This window comes from Mytilus edulis, chromosome 12 (assembly GCF_963676685.1).
Source record: "Mytilus edulis chromosome 12, xbMytEdul2.2, whole genome shotgun sequence".
Taxonomy (NCBI): Eukaryota; Metazoa; Mollusca; class Bivalvia; order Mytilida; family Mytilidae; genus Mytilus; species Mytilus edulis.
In genome coordinates this window covers 14220359-14240845 of record NC_092355.1, presented here as the reverse complement: position 1 = coordinate 14240845, position 20487 = coordinate 14220359, and the positions used below count along the sequence as shown (strand labels likewise).

Below are 20487 nucleotides of genomic sequence, written 5' to 3'. Positions count from 1 at the left end.
GAAATAGCTCATTCTATGAACTTGAAGGAACTGGGAGGATACTAAGAACTTTTACTAGTAACGCAATATCGCAACGATATGCTACGAGTCAGGCAAAATGTATCTTATATACCAAGACAAACATACTTTTAGTAGCATATGATGATGAAATCTTCGCAATAACCTTGTCTGGTGACCTTCTACATTCATATAAACAGAACGGTTCGAAATTTACTTCCATGTGCACGGACCGACATGGAAATATATTTGTGACAGACTCGAGCAAAAACTGCTTATGCTTACTGAACTCAGATGGCTATTTCATGCGTCATGTATTGTCCTCAGAAGACTGCATTAAGCTACCGACTTCTGTAACGATTGATGGGAGAGGAAATATGTGGATTCTGATGAATGCGAATACAATCATGGTTTTTTCGTATTTTTAGTGACTAACGTCAAATTACAAATGATGTTGTGACAAAATACTGAATGTTTTATGATATATAATGGACTTCAAAAGCATTCTTTAACACCTATGTGTGTTGTATTATTCTTTTTTATGGATTTTATGAAGCTTTTAACATATACAGTATTTACTTTTTCCCTTTTCAATTGAAATATTACACAAATTGTCTCTATTTATAAAGACAGGCGAAAAATACCCAATAGGCATTCAAACTCACCAAGTCAAAATAAACTGACAACGCCATGGCAAAAAAGAAAATTGAAGCAATAGCACAACGAAACCAGGATTAATTGGTGGTTTATTAACATATATATGCTATCAATTAATATCAAACATTATTTGGTGTTTCATCAACTTGTCGTCAAAGCATACTCAAGACGGAAATACATCAATAAGAAATTCAGTCGGTGGGCATTCCAAAAAAGGCAACAGCAGTATGTCGCTTTTCGGAAGTCATAAATTAAAATATAAAAATCCATGAATGGAAGGCACATCTTTTAGCCTTCAAATGTAAGCACTGGTTTTTACAAATAGAGTCATGACATTTCTTCTTCTTACATTTCTACTTTCGTACATCATAATATGTGGTTATACAGTCATGTAGATATTCCCACTACGTCAAGTATCTGATCTAATGTCTTTAATTCGACTGGGCCATTTGTGCGTATATTGCTCTTATACATTATATAGCCAGAACCCCGCATGTGTTTTACAATCACTTTGGTCCAATTGACAGTGAAAATAGTTCTGATTGTTTCCAAGAGGTTGTACATAATAGAAACACAAACAAAGGCAAGGGTCCTGACTATGCCGGACAGGGTAGAGGTTAACTTTCAAACAGGCCGGTTCTGTTCGTTTCCCTCAATAAGTGATAAATACAAGAAGTATAAGACATAGAAAAATGTACAGTAACATTCGTTAAAAAGAACAACCCTACAACAGACAGACAACAGCACAAGTTCACGTAGACTAATACTAAATAATATAATGTCGAACATTGCTCGTTATTAATAAAAGATATCTAAACTGGTTTATTTAAACCAGGTATCATACTGATAAAATATTTTAAAGTCAAAGTACATATCACATGTTAATTTGTAGAATATATAAACATTGATAACATAAATACATGTAACGCACAAAAATATCGGGCACTATAACAGATCACATTAACCTTCGACATCCGATTCCTACGAAACAACAGCCAATGAAACAAACAAAGTGGAAAATAATGAGGACAGATATAAGGGATGTACCATTTGATTGTCAGATATGGGGGTAAGGGAAAAAGGGGGGGGGGCTAGGATAAAATTTGAAAGAAAACTGCATGTCAGCAGTTTTAGTAAAAAAGGTCAGATGACAATTTATGTAGAAGTCAGGATAAACTACGAGTAAACGAGTAATAAAAAATGCAGGACCGTATAGAGTGAAAAATAAAAAGACAGGAAAGAGATTACAACTTAAAAATCCTAGCTTTCTCCATTAAATTGAAATCAAAGTTCCCTTATCAAAATAGAAATAAAAACACCATAACAAATTCATTTAGAACTATTCCAAACTGTTCTTGGAGTCTTTAAAAGATAACTGGTATTTTCTTTAATTTGACTTACCTGCATACGAATTGATGAAAGTTGAAAATTTTTCCAATTCAGTATCTCTGTAATCTCTTTCTGGGGGCTTAAAAGTTTTATCTAAAACACAATAAAACAGATCTAACGAAACCTTAAACAATCATAAATAAAGGTAATTGTAGACTACCGCTGTTAAAAGTTATAAATCAATTGAGTGAAAACATATCCGGGTAACAAACTAAAACCGAGGGAAACACAATACCTATAAGAAGAAAAATAATCTGTCATATTTTTAAATTGCATTTATTTTATCATAGAAGGGTACCAAATACAAACGGGGTAATACAAAAATTTGCGCTTATCACATTAGCTTCAAAGACGCCTGAATATAAAAGTAAAAAGGCCAAGAAAGTACGATGTTGAAGAAAAAGGTAAAATAACAAAAATAACGAACGCCAAGGAATATTCAAAATAGATAGTCCATAATCGATTTGCAAAATCAAAAGCTCAAACACACCAAACGAATGGATAATTACTGTCTTATCCTGACGTGGTACAGGCATTTTCTTTTGTAGAAAATGGTGGATAAAAAGTAAAATCACAAAAATACTGAACTTAGAGGAAGATCAATTAGGAAAGTCCATAATCACATGGCAAAATCAAATAACAAAACGCATCAAAAACGAATGGACAAAAACTGTCATATTCCTGACTTGGTACAGGCATTTTCAAATGTAGAAAATGGTGGATTAAACCTGGTTCTATAGCGCTAACCCTCTCACTTTAATGACAGTCTCATCAATTTCCGATATTTTTACATTGATGCGTTAAATTAACAGACACAATAAATATAATAGTCAAAATATGGGTACATCAGTCATCATCGTTTAAACCCATGTTTTACAGCTAGCTTCACCTCTCACTTGTATGACAGTCGCTAACAATTTCATTATATTGACAACGATGTGTGAACAAAACAGAAAGATATAATAGATAAAAATGTCAAAAATAGGGATACAGCAGTCAATATGTTGTTATAATCATAATCACTATGAAACAAACAAATATGTAACAAAGAAAAACAAAACAGCATATAGGCAAAGCACATTAGCCAAATTGAAAGATAAGGATAAAAAAAAATACCATAGCACAAAAACACATAACAGGATGTATATAAGTACAGAGCTATTGATGCCGGCGGCTTATCCCACTGAGGTAAAATCTTTTTCTGGGGTAGAAAAGCCTTCACAATTAGAAAAAAATGAAGTGTTATTTAAACAGATCGTTTATAAATATGACCATATCAATGATAATTCATGTCAAGATATAAGTGTTGACCACTGGGCTGGTAATACCCTCGGAAAGGAAGCCTCCACTAGCAGTGGCATGAAACAATTGGTTGTAAAAACAATCATCATGGATAGCAGTATTAGAATGTAGTACGCAAGACGCGCTTTTTGTCTCCATAGCAACACATCAGAGTAATGAGCAACATATCAGCTGACCCAAATAGGGAGATAATATTTCTGGTTGTTTAACGTTTAATTTGAATTTCATATTCACACATCTCGCGCAACCATGGAGATATAATAAATGCAGCTCACTTCGAACTTATTGTCTGTGAAGATCGGGAAGAACATATATGTAAAATCAAACTTATTCATCATGTATAGACCGTGTATACTGTTACTTTACTTTTTCTAATTGAGACCATGTGCATTCAAAAGACGTAGTCGGTATTTTCGATAAGTCATTAGGGGTCAACATTTTCCCATCGGTTTGCCTACATTCATATCGCGCAGTAAAACTTTTACGTCGTATCGACCTGGTGTCGGCTGGGAATTTTACATTTCGAATAAACAAGTTTATGTTCACTTAAGAAAGTGTTTTAGTTTCAGACGGAAGAAGTCTTAGGATGGCCATGTTGCTATACCCATGTTATACATTACATTTTTTCTCGAAATCAAGAGCGGTGCATATGTTTGGCTGTTGATTATTTTTTCATGTATAGAATTGTATATTGATGTTGAGGTGAAGTATCATATACAGTTGACGTCTGCTGAAGATATTATTTGATTTAGAGTGTTATAGATGCCTTAGTGTCGGCGTCAACGCAAACAAATAGAATGACATTCAAAGATGCAAGTCAGCTTTTGTAAAAAACAAATATTCAATTAAATGTAATTGTCTCCCTTGCACCACTATTATTCATTGTATAGTTTTATCTTATTAGGCTCTTTCTGTCCTCTGCTCCAACGGTTTATTCGCGGTTTTTGGTGAGATTATATTTGTCAGTTTTTAGTTTTCTTTTCTATGTGTTGTAAACTAGTGTTCGTCGTTCGATAGTTTTCCGTTATAAATATGCCATTGTATTGTCAGTTGGTTTTCATATCTCTCGCCTCTCTTTTGCAACAGATAAAATGTAAATACGATTCATCAGGTAATATTGAGACTGCAAGAGTATGCGGTACCTCAACCAATGGAAAAGAAGATGAAGGAAACTACTTTTATATTAGTATACAAGCCCTTGAAAAAATGGGTAAATCCCAAAGCGCTGTAGTAAGCAAAGTCAGGAGCTTCTGTCCTTTGTTAATCTTGTATGATTTTAAATTTTAGTTTCTCTTATTATCTTTTATATATTTCGGAGTTGTGTAAGACGTCATTATCACCGAACTAGTACACGTTTTTGTTTCGAGGCCAGCTGAAGCACGCCTCTGGGTTAGGAATTTTCCAGCTGTATTGAAGACCCATTGTTTGTCTTCGGCTGTTTTCTGCTCTTTAGTTGGTTGGTTATCTCTTTGACACATTCCCCATTTCCATTTCCGCTCTCAATTTTATTTAGAAAGCTTTGACATGACAAAAGATTCAACAATTCATAAGAGAAAGCAAACAGGGCAGATTTATGCTTAAATAATATCAAAAAGACAAATATTCCAGACAGATACCAACGATAGGCACTGAATGACAGACTCAAAAGAAAATGTAGCGGAGATAAACGTGTTTGCGAGCGCTATAAATCTTCTCCGAACGTGGGACAGTTGTGTAATGGCACACAATGTGCTACTGTATAAAACTAGTTGTTTATTTTTGCACAGTTTAGATTTCACAATTTCTACGAGCATACCTTTCCCGAGAGTTGTTTTTGTGTTGCTTTTTTCAATGATATTCAATTCTTTATTTGAAAAAAAAAAAAAAACGCTAAAAGGAAATTTCTGCACTATCATCTACAAACATATGGAAGATTTGAGATCAAATGGCTAAATAGATAGTAAATTGGGTCAACCATTTTTGATAATAGTATAATAATACACGCAATCTGTAATTTGTACTGGTAATGGACTTTGTTCATTGTTAAACGTCTTACAGTGACCTATAGTCGTTAATTTCTTTGTCATTTGTGGTCTCTTGTCTCATCTTAAACGACTGCGTTTAGACAATGCTAGGACGTTCCAGATAATTGAGGATAGTAATCCGACTTTTTCACTTTTCGTGTCGTATCGCTGTCTGATCACTAACGGGAGCAATAATCGGCAATGTGTTAACCCCGCATTAGCTCCCTAACGTAAAAACACCTTTCAAATGAATTGATGGTGTAGAACATCTGTAAAATATTTACATTCTGTGGGTATTAAATATTTAGGATAAAATAAAACCTGAGTATTACTAATTTGCGTTACAATTTACTTGCTTTTGGTTCTATATGGCAAAACCATTCGAAACTTTGTGTTATGAATTCTTTTCAACTTCGTATTCGGCCATTTTAACTTTTTGTTTTCGAGCATCACTGGTGAGTCTGATATCTATGGTGAGCTTATTTAGTATAAACAGTATTTATTAATGAAAAATTCACAATAAAATATATATTACAATGTTATATGAAGTTCAAATATGAGATTCAGCTTATTCATTGTTTAACCGAGCTCTGTAATTGCTCAAATCACTAGTTTCTAGTTATTGATTACTTACAATGTTCGATCTGTGGAAGTTTCTTGCTCTTCGAACGCCGCTTCTTAGGTTGTTCTTAAGTAAATATAAAATAACTGATATAGAAAATGCATGTTAGTTTTTTCTACAAGTTGTGTGTTTTTCTAAAAAACATAAATTTTCATTCATTTCTATTTTAAAACTCAGTCTTTATTTTTCTGTGTACTGTTCGGTTTGTCTTTTTGGTTTTTGGTTTTTTTATTTGATTATACCTTTGGTATATTCTATCTCTTGTTTAAGAAATATTCATTAAATTTTTAATAGAGGCATATTTGAATTGGAGACATTGAAAAGAACCCATGTTTTTGTCATGGAAATATTCGCACGAATCTATTTACAGGATTTTACTGTGAAATCTTTTAATTTCGCCAACTATTATAATAGTGTCCTGTACTCAGCAATCTATTGAAAACATAATAGAATATAAACACATTTGATCATATGATTTGTATATAATGTACCTATATATTATGTACCTAGACTCTTTATATATCATGTTCGTATGGTGAGTGAGCGGTAATGTGAAATTATTTCTTGGTGACCCCGTCACACAAAACTCATCCTTACTCCTTGTTCATGCACCACTGTCAGTATAATGAAATTTGATACGACTGTCATACAAGTGAAAGGTTTATCTAGCTATAAAACTAGGTACAATCCACCTTTTTCTACACAAGAAAATGCCTTCACCAAGTTAGGCATATGACAGTTGTATTGAGCTTTTGATTTTGCCAGTTGGTAAGGGACTTTCCGTTTTGAATTTTAATTTTCCTCGGAGTTCAGTATTTTTGTAAATTTACTTCTTATTCCTTACTGCGTTCTGGAATATGACGTCAGACAGACTTAAACTGTGTGCAAACGAATTTTTCCTCTTTTTTTCCTCAAACATTTGGCACTTCTTGAGCTTGCCTGATGAAGGTTATTCCCACAAAACAGTGGTATCCGAAAGAAAACCACAGTTTTGTTTGTTTTTATATAACATAAAGAATAAGAATCGTGATAGAGGCTTTGCTTTCAAGTTTATTACTACTCAATGCTTCAATGAATATAAAATGCTATACGACACGTTGTATTTACATTTAATTAGTTTTTGACATACACTTTTTTTTATTTAGTACTTATTTGTTTCTTATGTAACGGTTTCAAAATAAAAATTCGTCTTGAAGGGAAACTGACACATTATAGATTAACCGACATACTCGTGTTGATATCCTAGCATTAAACGGATTTGTATTTTTTGGTGAAACTGACAACAAGCACTGGTAGGTTTTCCTGGTGAATGTAAATAGTCAGGCAAAAGATACTGGTATATATGTTGTGTGCAAGTTACAAATGTATCATTTTGTACGTAATTTGACTTTGTACAAAACGTGCTTGTACAAATAACTTTGTACAAAATTTGAATATAAATAACTTAACTTAAACAATAATCTATATAGTAATGATTTTGTTATAAAAAAAGACATTAATTCACACTATGGAATTTGTATGAAAAGACCACATAAAAAACCTTCTTTACAAAATACATAAATAGTTGTTTATTAATTTATTTGTTTGAGCATGTGAGTGAATTATGTCGTCGGAAATTGCACAACATCTTTTGCTTTTTACCTTTACATTTGGAAGTGCCTCTGATTGTATCCAAACTATAAATTATTGTACAAGTTATAAGTGAATTTGTACTAGAACTTTTTGTACAAAGTCAAACTACAAATTATATATATTCTATCGTAACGGTTTCTTACCAGATTCAACATGCTTATGTCCCCTGTCAATAGGCGGGAAAGTTGTCGGCGTTCTAATGAACAATAAAAAAAAGGTACACTTTAATTTCTTTATTTGGGAAATTATTGAAACTGCGTTTTTGACTCATCTGTTAAAGTCTTGAATGTTCTATTTTCCGGCTGATATTTGAATATAATGTATAAGATTATAATTAAATACATGCTGATTTGCTTTTCGGCATACATAGGTACTTGTGGATAGGTCAATTATTTTTTATCCTATTTTTTAAAATCAAACGAAATTATGATCATAGGTTTATATAGTGTAATATGCCTAATCGAACACCTTAGTATTCCAACATCCTGCTTTAACTGACACATTTTTCTGTCCCAAAAAATACACCTTTCATTGCAGAAAAGACCTCTTAAACTATTCTACGTGCTCGAAACTGACTCCAAATTTTTAGGACTTCAAGGCCTGAGTATTCCGACGCTTCTGCTTAATACATGTTTTTCTGGTCGGTGTATCGAATAACACAGTTTACACTTTATTAGGAAACTAGACTTCCGATATACGTTCAAATTATAGAAATCAAGCATACTTTTATTTTTTATGATGGAGCGATTATGAAAGTTTTTTTTTCTTCCAAGCCAGACAAGTTCCTAGGATTATAAAATGTCAGTATATTAGTCATATCTTAGACGTAGTTGCATTGTTGTAAAAAAAAAGTTTATTTGTGTATTTTTTTCGTCTAGAATCTGCATTAGCTTATAGTTTAAGCTTCCATATGTGTGCAAAGTAAGATATATCTTAAATATTTATATTTATTCCTCTGTTTATTCTTCAGATGTAAATTTATCTTTTACGTAAAATGTTAATGTGAAATATTATTGAGTACTTACGCAGCTATCTCTGACATTTTTGCTATAATTCTCTCCTCCTGGGAACATAGAATGACTCTTAAGTTGATCCACACAATATTAATTACGGACAGGGTGTCATGTGGGGAGTTAATAACCGTTGATCGAATTATAATTTAGAAAAAATAAATCAGATTTGTTCATCAATCTAATAATACCACCCAAAGATTTTTTTAATGGTAAAAGAAGAATTATTATATCGAATACACAAAGTCGGAAAGTAATTATAACTTACACCTTAAAATGTGCCTCTTAATAATATAACCAAATTAAATTTTATTAGTCTGAGGTTAATGGAACATTGTCTTATTTTATTTGGTTTTGATGTAAAAGATAATGTATTGTATTTAAAATGTTTTAATAATAAATCCACATTTAATCTATAGACCTGTTGATCTTACACAATTCTTTAAATGTACAACTAGATATTGGAGGATACGTATAAAGGTACATACAGTGAAACCTGAATAAACCGAATCATGCATAAACCGAAAACCTGTCTAAATCACACATGATCTTTATAAGCACCGTCATATCAAATTGCATGCGTTGTGAACCTGATAAAACCAAACATCGGCCAAAACCGAACAAAATCTTCAGTCCCGAAGAGGTTCGGTTTAAACAGGTTTCACTGTAATCGTATTCTCCTGCCACTTGTTATAGTGTTGCGTGCCAAATTCCAGTCTTGAAGTGTCTATCAAGTCTATGCGTGGGATTTTTGATAAAATCATTGCTTGACTGTTTCTTTACTCAATATCTTATTCCTACATGTCTCCTAATTTTAGAATACAGTCAGAGGTCGAAAGTGTTTCGGGATATGAAATTCAGTAATATATTTCATATAAAACACATTTGAATTAGCCATTATACGCACGCCCGCTATTTGTTGACCGAATTAAATGATATTTCCGCGCGTTCAATACTGAAATGCCTGCAGTTGAAATAATTAAAAGAAACACAGTTATGAGTTCATTTTTTTTTATATAAACAAGGCCTTTAGTTTTCTCGTTTACATTGTTTTTCATTGTCATATCAGGGCCTTTTATAGCTGACTAGGCGGTATGGGCTTTGCTCATTGTTGAAGGCCGTACGGTGACCTACAATTGTTAATGTCTGTGTCATTTTGGTCTCTTGTGGATAGTTGTCTCATTGGCAATCATACCACATCTTCTTTTTAATATTAACAGTAACATTCCATCAAAATCAGACCTACAATAAGCTTTTGACAATGTTTAAAAAGTTTGTTTTCATATGAAATATAAAGATTTCCGAAAGGTTAATCACCAAGGACTGTAAATAAACAAGTTACAAGTACGCACTTTAACTCTTTTTGACTACCTCACTGATTGAAAACACCTTTTGACTACCTCACTGATTGAAAACACCTTTTGACTATCTCACTGATTGAAATAACCTTTTGACTATCTCACTGATAGAAACCTCTTTTTGACTACCTCACTGATAGAAAACACCCTTTGACTATCTCACTGATTGAAAACACCTTTTGACTAACTCTCACTGATTGAAAACACCTTTTGACTATCTCACTGATAGAAACCTCTTTTTGACTACCTCACTGATTGAAAACACCTTTTGACTATCTCACTGATTGAAAACATCTTTTGACTATCTCACTGATAGAAACCTCTTTTTGACTACCTCACTGATAGAAAACACCCTTTGACTATCGCACTGATAGAAATCTCTTTTTGACTAACTCACTGATAGAAAACACCCTTTGACTAACTCACTGATAGAAAACACCCTTTGACTATCGCACTGATAGAAATCTCTTTTGGACTTACTCACTGATAGAAAACACCCTTTGACTATCGCACTGATAGAAATCTCTTTTTGACTAACTCACTGATTGAAAACACCTTTTGACTACCTCACTGATTGAAAACACCTTTTGACTATCTCACTGATTGAAATAACCTTTTGACTATCTCACTGATAGAAACCTCTTTTTGACTACCTCACTGATAGAAAACACCCTTTGACTATCTCACTGATTGAAAACACCTTTTGACTATCTCACTGATAGAAACCTCTTTTTGACTATCGCACTGATAGAAAACTCTTTTTGACTAACTCACTGATAGAAAACACCCTTTGACTATCGCAATGATAGAAATCTCTTTTTGACTAACTCACTGATAGAAAACACCCTTTGACTATCGCACTGATAGAAATCTCTTTTTGACTAACTCACTGATAGAAAACACCCTTTGACTATCGCACTGATAGAAATCTCTTTTTGACTAACTCACTGATAGAAAACACCCTTTGACTATCGCACTGATAGAAATCTCTTTTTGACTAACTCACTGATAAAAAACACCCTTTGACTATCGCACTGATAGAAAACACATTTTAACTACATGTATCTCACTTATTGAAAGTACTTTTGACAATCAACCTGATACATAAAACACATTCTGACTATCTCACGGATTGAAAACACTTTTTGGCTATCTCACTGATAGAAAACTCTTGTTGACTGTTTCACTGATAAAACAAACTCTTGTTGACTGTCTCACTGATAGAAAACTCTTTTTGACTGTCTCATTGATAGAAAACTCTTTTTGACTGTCTCACTGATAGAAAACTCTTTTTGACTGTCTCACTGATAGAAAACACCTTTTGACTATCTCACTGGTTTTAAACACATATTGACTACCTACCTCTCTGATAGAAACCACCTTTCGACTACCTCACTGATAGAAAACACCTTTTAACTACCTCACTGAAAGAAATCTCTTTTTGACTAACTCACTGATAGAAAACACCCTTTGACTAACTCACTGATAGAAAACACCCTTTGACTATCACACTGATAGAAATCTCTTTTGGACTTACTCACTGATAGAAAACACCCTTTGACTATCGCACTGATAGAATCTCTTTTTGACTAACTCACTGATAGAAAACACCCTTTGACTATCGCACTGATAGAAATTTCTTTTGACTAACTCACTGATAGAAAACACCCTTTGACTATCGCACTGATAGAAATCTCTTTTTGACTAACTCACTTATAGAAAACACCCTTTGACTATCGCACTGATAGAAAACACGTTTTGACTACATGTATCTCACTTATTGAAAGTACTTTTGACAATCAAACTGATACATAAAACACATTCTGACTAACTCACGGATTTAAAACACTTTTTGGCTATCTCACTGATAGAAAACTCTTGTTGACTGTCTCGCTGATAGAAAACTCTTTTTGACTGTCTCACTGATAGAAAACTCTTTTTGACTGTCTCACTGATAAAAAAAACTCTTTTTGACTGTCTCACTGATAGAAAACACCTTTTGACTATCTCACTGGTTTTAAACACATATTGACTACCTATCTCACTGATAGAAACCACCCTTTGACTATCGCACTGATAGAAATGTCTTTTTGACTAACTCACTGATAGAAAACACCCTTTGACTATCGCACTGATAGAAATCTCTTTTGACTAACTCACTGATAGAAAACACCCTTTGACTATCGCACTGATAGAAATCTCTTTTTGACTAACTCACTGATAGAAAACACCCTTTGACTATCGCACTGATAGAAAACACGTTTTGACTACATGTATCTCACTTATTGAAAGTACTTTTGACAATCAAACTGATACATAAAACACATTCTGACTATCTCACGGATTTAAAACACTTTTTGGCTATCTCACTGATAGAAAACTCTTGTTGACTGTCTCACTGATAGAAAACTCTTTTTGACTGTCTCACTGATAGAAAACTCTTTTTGACTGTCTCACTGATAGAAAAACACCTTTTGACTATCTTACTGGTTTTAAACATATATTGACTACCTACCTCACTGATAGAAACCACCTTTTGACTACCTCACTGATAGAAAACACCCTTTAACTATCGCACTGATAGAAATCTCTTTTTGACTAACTCACTGATAGAAAACACCCTTTGACTATCGCACTGATAGAAATCTCTTTTGGACTTACTCACTAATAGAAAACACCCTTTGACTATCGCACTGATAGAAATCTCTTTTTGACTAACTCACTGATAGAAAACACCCTTTGACTATCGCACTGATAGAAATCTCTTTTGACTAACTCACTGATAGAAAACACCCTTTGACTATCGCACTGATAGAAATCTCTTTTTGACTAACTCACTGATAGAAAACACCCTTTGACTATCGCACTGATAGAAAACACATTTTGACTACATGTATCTCTTTTATTGAAAGTACTTTTGACAATCAAACTGATACATAAAACACATTCTGACTATCTCACGGATTTAAAACACTTTTTGGCTATCTCACTGATAGAAAAATCTTGTTGACTGTCTCACTGATAAAAAAAAACCTCTTGTTGACTGTCTCACTGATAGAAAACTCTTTTTGACTGTCTCACTGATAGAAAACTCTTTTTGACTGTCTCACTGATAGAAAATTCTTTTTGACTGTCTCACTGATAAAAAAACTCTTTTTGACTGTCTCACTGATAGAAAAACTCTTTTTGACTGTCTCACTGATAGAAAACACCTTTTGACTATCTCACTGGTTTTAAACACATATTGACTACTTATCTCACTGATAGAAACCACCCTTTGACTATCGCACTGATAGAAATGTCTTTTTGACTAACTCACTGATAGAAAACACCCTTTGACTATCGCACTGATAGAAATCTCTTTTGACTAACTCACTGATAGAAAACACCCTTTGACTATCGCACTGATAGAAATCTCTTTTTGACTAACTCACTGATAGAAAACACCCTTTGACTATCGCACTGATAGAAAACACGTTTTGACTACATGTATCTCACTTATTGAAAGTACTTTTGACAATCAAACTGATACATAAAACACATTCTGACTAACTCACGGATTTAAAACACTTTTTGGCTATCTCACTGATAGAAAACTCTTGTTGACTGTCTCACTGATAGAAAACTCTTTTTGACTGTCTCACTGATAGAAAACTCTTTTTGACTGTCTCACTGATAGAAAACTCTTTTTGACTGTCTCACTGATAGAAAAACACCTTTTGACTATCTTACTGGTTTTAAACATATATTGACTACCTACCTCACTGATAGAAACCACCTTTTGACTACCTCACTGATAGAAAACACCCTTTAACTATCGCACTGATAGAAATCTCTTTTTGACTAACTCACTGATAGAAAACACCCTTTGACTAACTCACTGATAGAAAACACCCTTTGACTATCGCACTGATAGAAATCTCTTTTGGACTTACTCACTAATAGAAAACACCCTTTGACTATCGCACTGATAGAAATCTCTTTTTGACTAACTCACTGATAGAAAACACCCTTTGACTATCGCACTGATAGAAATCTCTTTTGACTAACTCACTGATAGAAAACACCCTTTGACTATCGCACTGATAGAAATCTCTTTTTGACTAACTCACTGATAGAAAACACCCTTTGACTATCGCACTGATAGAAATCTCTTTTGACTAACTCACTGATAGAAAACACCCTTTGACTATCGCACTGATAGAAATCTCTTTTTGACTAACTCACTGATAGAAAACACCCTTTGACTATCGCACTGATAGAAATCTCTTTTGACTAACTCACTGATAGAAAACACCCTTTGACTATCGCACTGATAGAAATCTCTTTTTGACTAACTCACTGATAGAAAACACCCTTTGACTATCGCACTGATAGAAAACACATTTTGACTACATGTATCTCTTTATTGAAAGTACTTTTGACAATCAAACTGATACATAAAACACATTCTGACTATCTCACGGATTTAAAACACTTTTTGGCTATCTCACTGATAGAAAAATCTTGTTGACTGTCTCACTGATAAAAAAAAAAACTCTTGTTGACTGTCTCACTGATAGAAAACTCTTTTTGACTGTCTCACTGATAGAAAACTCTTTTTGACTGTCTCACTGATAGAAAATTCTTTTTGACTGTCTCACTGATAAAAAAACTCTTTTTGACTGTCTCACTGATAGAAAAACTCTTTTTGACTGTCTCACTGATAGAAAACACCTTTTGACTATCTCACTGGTTTTAAACACATATTGACTACTTATCTCACTGATAGAAACCACCCTTTGACTATCGCACTGATAGAAATGTCTTTTTGACTAACTCACTGATAGAAAACACCCTTTGACTATCGCACTGATAGAAATCTCTTTTTGACTAACTCACTGATAGAAAACACCCTTTGACTATCGCACTGATAGAAAACACGTTTTGACTACATGTATCTCACTTATTGAAAGTACTTTTGACAATCAAACTGATACATAAAACACATTCTGACTATCTCACGGATTTAAAACACTTTTTGGCTATCTCACTGATAGAAAACTCTTGTTGACTGTCTCACTGATAGAAAACTCTTTTTGACTGTCTCACTGATAGAAAACTCTTTTTGACTGTCTCACTGATAGAAAACTCTTTTTGACTGTCTCACTGATAGAAAACACCTTTTGACTATCTCACTGGTTTTAAACACATATTGACTACCTACCTCACTGATAGAAACCACTTTTTGACTACCTCACTGATAGAAAACACCTTTTAACTACTTCATTGATAGAAAACACCGTTTGACTATCTCACGGATAGAAAACACATTTTGGCTACATAAATCTCACTTATTAAAAGTACTTTTGACAATTGCACTGATATAGAAAACACATTTTGACTATCTTACTGATAGAAAACACATTTTGACAATCTCACGAATAGAACACGTTTTGACTATCTCACTGATAAAAAACACTGACTATCTCACTGATAGAAAACACTGCAATCGTACTTATAGAAAACACCGACTATATGACTAATAGAAAACACATTTTGACTATATCACTGATAGAAAACACATTTTAACTATCTCACTGATAGAAAACACTTTTTGACAATCTCACGGATAGTACACGTTTTGCCTATCTCACTGATAAAAAAACACTCACTGAAAGAAAACACTGCAATCGTATTTATAGAAAACACCGACTATATGACTAATAGAAAAACATTTTGACTATCTCACTGATAGAAAACACTTTTTGACTATCTCACAGACATTAAAACCCGTTTTGGTTATCCCAATGATACAACGTGACCTGAAAGGCATTTAGAAAATGAGTTCATCCTTGTATCCCATTTTTTCAAGTATCGATATTTTGTTTAAGGGACTATTTCCCGTTCTGTCTTCCTCTCGTCGTGTAAATATTTATGATTTCGAACTTGGTATCACCCCTTTTTTTTATCCCAATATTTCTCTTTCATAATATAATCACTGTTATAAATATTCTGTGAATGTTTGATCACTGAAACCCCCTGAATGCAGTTTCTCATTATTACAAAAAGAACCCTTTAAATAATTGAAACAATAAATGCGTAATGTGTGGAATAGACTGAACAGTAATACTTAAAATAGCCAATAGCTTTCTGACTAAATCAAAGGATTATTTTTTTAATTTTTCAGGTGCTAGAAAGATTTACTATAGATTTATGCAGTACTTTATTCTGGATACGCCATTCGATTTTTTTTTTTTTTATAATTCCATAAAAAATACGTTATCATATAGGTGTCATACCACCAATTGAAAGTAGGCCTACTCGGACAAAAAATAGTGCATTTGATGTCATTGTTTAATTAAACTAACCAACAAATTGGCAGAAATGAAACTTTCGGTGAAAGAGAAATATATTAAGACCATTTTGAGCTAAAATTTTACTGGTTTATGAGTTTGCATTCAAAATTAAGGATTAATGCACTCCATAGTATACTAATTTAAGATTTCCAGAAAACCAGGGGTTATTTTTAGTGGTACCTCTATTCGGAAGACCTTTTCTTTTTCATATGATTTTAAACATCTGCTGAAAAAATGGCATGTAGAAAGCTGATACATGTACGATTCAGATATACCTGGTTTCTATGAAGTTAAACTTAAAGTAAAATATTTAGAAAGCTGTGAAAATTGTAAAATTTGGTTGAACAGATAGTGACTTTTAATTGGTGGTGTGATACCTATAGGAGGATCTTGATTGACGTCCTTATAATAACTGCATTCCTTAAATTTCTATGGCACTTATCTCTATCTTTCAGATATAGCACCACTAATTCGGCCAGGTCAGAAAGAACATAAGAGAAAGTGGTGTATTTATAATAAACAAGTTACAAAATAGTTCCTGTAATTTGTCAAAAAGTAAAATATTTGGGTAACGAATGAAAGCTTAATAAGTAAAGATCACAGACTGTAGAACTCTAATATATTGTAATTGTTAAAAGTTTCTAAATAAATAAGATAGAAGGGCATATGCGCCCTCTTGCTCAGATCATAAGTACATAGACCTGTTTTTGTACTACCAAACTTCCGGGAACCAGTATGCTATAACATCCAATTAAGGGAATGTTGATATTTTTTTGGCACAAGTCGGGATAAGGTATAGGTTTGACATGAAATGACTACCACTTTATCTAAGTTTAAGACAACTTAGCTTTAAAACTTTAGAACTGGATGGAGAATGAGACACCACTCCAATACTAAAGCAGAAATCTCTCCAAAGCCACCAATGGTTCTTCGACACAGCACCCGAGGTGGGCTTTAGATGGCGCATAAACACAAAAGTGAAAGTTTTTAGTTTAAATATATTTATTTATAGTGGATTGAGAAACAAGTTCTAACAACTTATATTAATCCCTTTAATACTTAGCAGCTAGGTTCGAGTTCTGCCTTGTAGCGGCATTAGCCTGGTCTTTTTCGAAATCTACAAGAGTGTATTTTACGTGCAAGAGCTATGGCTCGCTCTTAACACGGGTCAGCCATTAATCGTTCCCTTCTGACGGATTATCATAGTTTCTCAAGACCATAAGCCAAAAATTAAGTCCCTGAAATTCCTCACCAGAACGGGAATCGAACCAGTGTGTTTTAGTCCGATGCGCTAACCACTACAACACGGCTTGCCTTTAGTTTTAGCAGTAACTTTGCCTACAGCTATGAGATTGTTAATTATTTTAATCACAGATTAATGAAATGGATACATACTAGTATATTTACAGAAAATGTCACCAATAACAACAAGCTATGTGTAGGTAGCTCAACGCCTTTAAGGCTCATTTGATATATGAAAAATAGCGTGGATCGTTTTTACCTTAATTATAACTTGTATATTTGTATATTGTGTCGTTATATGAGACCAAAACTTATATTCCGTTCGTCAACTTTTTCAATATTGATTTATAGGCATTCGGTCACATATGTTACAGCACTTTGATAAAACAGTTGATCATATTACAAATATAATTATTTATATATCAGTGTATTTTCTAGATTTGAGCATCGGATAACTGTTATTCCAACCTAAATATCAATAATGGACGTACTTCAGCGCGGTAGGTTACGAAGTGCATATATTATGTATTATCTTTCAAACGAAAACTCACATTTTCTTTCTTTTCCCTACAAGATGTATATTTTTTCACAGTTTTTCGATTAAATGATTTGGGATGTATTTTGTTTGAAATAAAGAAGATCATAGCGTCAATTCCATTTTTGTGGATGGTAAAAATTTGTGATGTGCAAATAGAGGTATATTGTGCAAATACAAGGCCGAATTGGCATGTTCTTAAATAGTCTGTTGCTGAATAGATAGTACATTGACCAATGTTTTTTTTTATCGTCTCCGAGATCGTCTTCGAGTTTTCGAGGAAACGATATTAATAATTGAACGATGGACAGTCAGTGCGTGAATGCTTCTTACTACAATTACCACAGTAACCAACACACTATAACATGTATAAGTATTATATCGCATTTTTGGAGAATAAAATAGTTCCTGCATTTTATATGAAAAGGTCGCAAAAATTGCAGAATAAACAATCTCTCCGCTCTATAACACAGTTTTTAAAAATTACCTATTGGTGTTCATAAATCTATTGATCCTCATTTGTCCATGTCATACATTATTTACTACAATTGATCTGTATTGACAAATTCTCGAAACCTCTTCCACAACTATAAGCTCAGTTTGTTGATGGGTTACATATCTGTTTTTCGTTCATTTATTGTACATGAATTAGGTCGTTAGTTTTCTCATTTGAATTGTTTTAAATTTTTCATTTCGGGGAGTTTTATAGCTGACTATGCGGTATGGGATTTGCTCATTGTTAAAAGCCGTACTCCATAATATTCCGATAGACAAGATATTCTGAAACATAAAATGAGTTTTATTGTTGTTTCAAAAAGGCTTCACACTCCTTTAGCCTGGGACAGTGGTGTAACAAAACAACTTTTACAAATTACAAAAGGGCTGAACTCATCAAGTCGATACAAAGCAGAAAAACACATCTATCAAAACAGACCGGACATGCTAGGGTATTTTTAAGTCCATTACAAAAGACACAAAGCAAAGATATGATAGTTCTCGCAGTTACTGACGGCTAGTTAAAGGCGAAAATCAACTTATACAAATACTATGACTTTTATGTAAGTCTAAAACATCAATCAGTACACCTCTAACATCCAATGGATTTAGTGTAAGTCTGTAAACAACGAGTTTAAATTAAGGTCTAGAGAACATACCAAAAGTACAAAGAGAAATTTAAAGTTATCATAGTTATTGAAACTCTCTGTACTAATATTTTCTAGTTTAGCCTGATGAACTTTTAACACTATATTTATTCTAATTTGACTTATTACTGAAAATAGGTCAATTAACAGTGCTCTCTTGATTGTCTATCAGTCTTAAGCTGTTTCGTCAAGTTTCAGTCTAAAAACTTTCAACATTCTAGACAAAAAAAACACGTGTGTTCTTGTTGTATAAAAAAAGAAGGTGGTATTTTTTGGCGGGGGATGTGAGATGATAGAATTCAATATGAGAATATATATTGATGTAAATGGATGATAGCTATCAGTCTTAATCTGTTTTGTCAAGTTCCAGTCTGAAATATAACAACCCCAACCCTAACGTTAAACATGCTAGACAACAAAAAACGTGTGTTCTAATTATATAAAAAAAGAAGGTGGTATTTTTGTCGGGGGATGTAAGGTGACACAGTTCAATACCGAGATGTTTTATTGTAGTAAATGAATGATTAATTTGTAACGCATTTTTAAAAAAAATTTCAGTCAATTTAATTGAAATTTAAATTGACATTTGCTACACTACAGTGCTACAGCACTACAATGATACATGTAATATAAATGATTTTAAATCGCTTTAACATTCCTTTATATATGTCATGCAGTGAAACCTTTGCTCTACTAGTTTCTTTCATTGAAGTCAACTAATATTTATTAAAAAGTAAATTTAAATCGCATTTTTTTTTTTAAATATTAATGTTTTTGTACTTTTGTTCATCTTTGAATGAATATTTATTAAAAAGTTAATTCGCATTTTGTTTTTAAACATTAAAGTTAATGTTTATGTACTTTTGTTGATCTTTTAAAAAAGTCATTCGTCAGCGTTACTACTTCTTTATTTCAATTCTTTAATGTCAGTTATGTTGTAGACTTTGAATATTGAATAATAGCATTTTCACACTAACCCAAAGTCAAGAACAAAATTCGGAACAGTTATTATACAAACACCAACAATGGGCGTGTAGGATAAAAAAAAAACAATAGTTACAACAAAACCCCAGACCAATTTATTAAAGAAAGGACATTGCTCTAAAATGTCAGATAAATGTTCTGTGCACAAACCCTTCTTCTTTTCCTCTAATTTCGACACTTCGTTTCTCCTTAAACTAATTCATTTTTTTTAGAATACGATAAAAGCGTAACGTTTAATACAATTTTGGTTTTTCATTTTCAGTTTGAGCCAATTGT

At 33.0% G+C, this 20487-nt stretch overlaps 1 protein-coding gene across 2 annotated transcripts in view; it reads right to left on the bottom strand.

The window, feature by feature from the left end:
- LOC139497265 (sperm microtubule associated protein 2-like) overlaps positions 1–8722 on the bottom strand; it is a 56807-nt gene extending 48085 nt beyond the window's left edge. Inside the window, exons 1-4 of one of the 2 annotated variants that reach the window (XR_011657732.1) lie at positions 8628–8706; positions 7746–7798; positions 5983–6036; positions 2056–2136 (exon numbers count right to left, since the gene is read on the bottom strand). Coding sequence is in view for 1 of the 2 variants with exons in the window: in XM_071285446.1 (XP_071141547.1) it covers positions 2056–2136; positions 5983–6036; positions 7746–7798; positions 8628–8644 (205 nt within the window). In the remaining variant the exon portion in view is untranslated. Of the gene's footprint in view, positions 1–2055; positions 2137–5982; positions 6037–7745; positions 7799–8627 lie in introns of both variants that reach the window. The other variant, XM_071285446.1, reaches the window with a different exon arrangement.
- Positions 8723–20487: the final 11765 nt, after the last annotated feature.